The sequence below is a fragment of the Echinops telfairi genome, unplaced genomic scaffold (genome assembly GCF_000313985.2).
Source record: "Echinops telfairi isolate 266 unplaced genomic scaffold, ASM31398v2 ScPeMD7_7413;HRSCAF=8451, whole genome shotgun sequence".
Classification (NCBI taxonomy): domain Eukaryota; kingdom Metazoa; phylum Chordata; class Mammalia; order Afrosoricida; family Tenrecidae; genus Echinops; species Echinops telfairi.
Window position 1 is genome coordinate 1,526,340 of NW_022111313.1, and position 1,288 is coordinate 1,527,627.

At 51.9% G+C, this 1,288-nt stretch overlaps 1 protein-coding gene across 1 annotated transcript in view; it reads left to right on the forward strand.

Annotated features, from left to right (window-relative positions):
• The first annotated feature begins 884 nt into the window (after nt 1-884).
• CTCFL (CCCTC-binding factor like) overlaps nt 885-1,288 on the forward strand; it is a 23,231-nt gene continuing 22,827 nt past the window's right edge. The window contains exon 1 of the mRNA XM_013008444.1: nt 885-1,052. Coding sequence (XP_012863898.1) covers nt 885-1,052 — 168 coding nt within the window. The remainder of the gene's footprint in view (nt 1,053-1,288) is intronic.

Genomic DNA, 1,288 nt, shown 5'->3' on the forward strand with positions numbered 1-1,288 from the left:
AAGCTGCATCTTTCTCCTGCCTCCAGCAATAACTTAAAAAAAACAATAATAATGCAACATAGAAAAATTTTACCAAAACAATGTTGATGTTAGTATTTATGTAATCTAAAAATACTACATGTATTATATTTACAACTGTATCCCACACATCACTCTACAATTAAAATTGCTAATACACATTACTAAGGATCCTTCTGTCAGAAGAATCGATCCATTTGAACTGTGGTACTGGAGAAGAATATGGGAAGTACCATGGACTGCCTAAAAGACAAACAAAGCTATCTTGAAAGAAATTTGGCCAGAGAGCTCCTCGGAGACACGGATGGCGAGACTTCCGCTTACATGCTTGGGACATGTGGTCAGGAGAGAGACCAGTCCCTGCAGAAGGACATCACGCTTGGCAGAGTGGAAGGGCAGCAACAAGGAGGAAGGCACTCAACGAGATGCACTGGCACAGTGGCTGCAACAATGGGTTTGAGCATAGGACAATTGGGAGGATGGCGAAGGACCGGGAAGTGTTCCGTTCCGTTGTGTACGGGGTCGCTCTGGGTCGGGACCAACTGTGTGCCACTTAACAACGAGGATTCTGTATGACCTGGAAGGGAGGAGGCCCGTGGGGTGTGTGTGCGAGGGGGTCAACCTTGCTCTTTAGAACAATCGACTGAACAAGACCAAACCAGTGCAGACGAGAAGGCTGGGAAATGCTGGGGAACTGGAGAGAAGAAATCTGGGACGGCAGCCGGGAAATGGGGACAGTCAGCAATGCCCACGGGACAATTTGTGCCTGGACTGTCGGGCGGGATGCTAATTTGCCATGGAAAACACAATCAACTGTCCAAACTAGAAAGAGGTGAAGGAAAATCTTTGAACACTTACCGTGTGCAATGACGCGAGATAAAACCCAGGGCGGTGGAGAAACCGCAGACATCGAGAAGGAGCCAGCAGGGATGGAGGCCAGGCCGCAGCAGTTGCTGGGAGATGCCATGGCGGCGACGCACCTCATGGCCACCGTCTCAGAACTGCTTCCTAGTCCCCAAGGCTGCAAAATCATGGTGGAAGCAGAAAGCCTCATCTACCTCCCACGGAGCGGCTGGTAGGCTCGAACCACCAGCCTTCTGGTCTGCAACCCAGTGCCGCAGCCACGGGGCCCCTGGAGCGCCTTCTCTGGTTCAAGGCCGGACGTTTTTGCGGCGGAGTTTTGAACGCTTATTCCCCCTCCCCCTCTGGGAAGAACAAGGTCTCTTCGGGGTGGCGGGCGAGGCTGCCACCAGGGCGCGGGCACACGGAG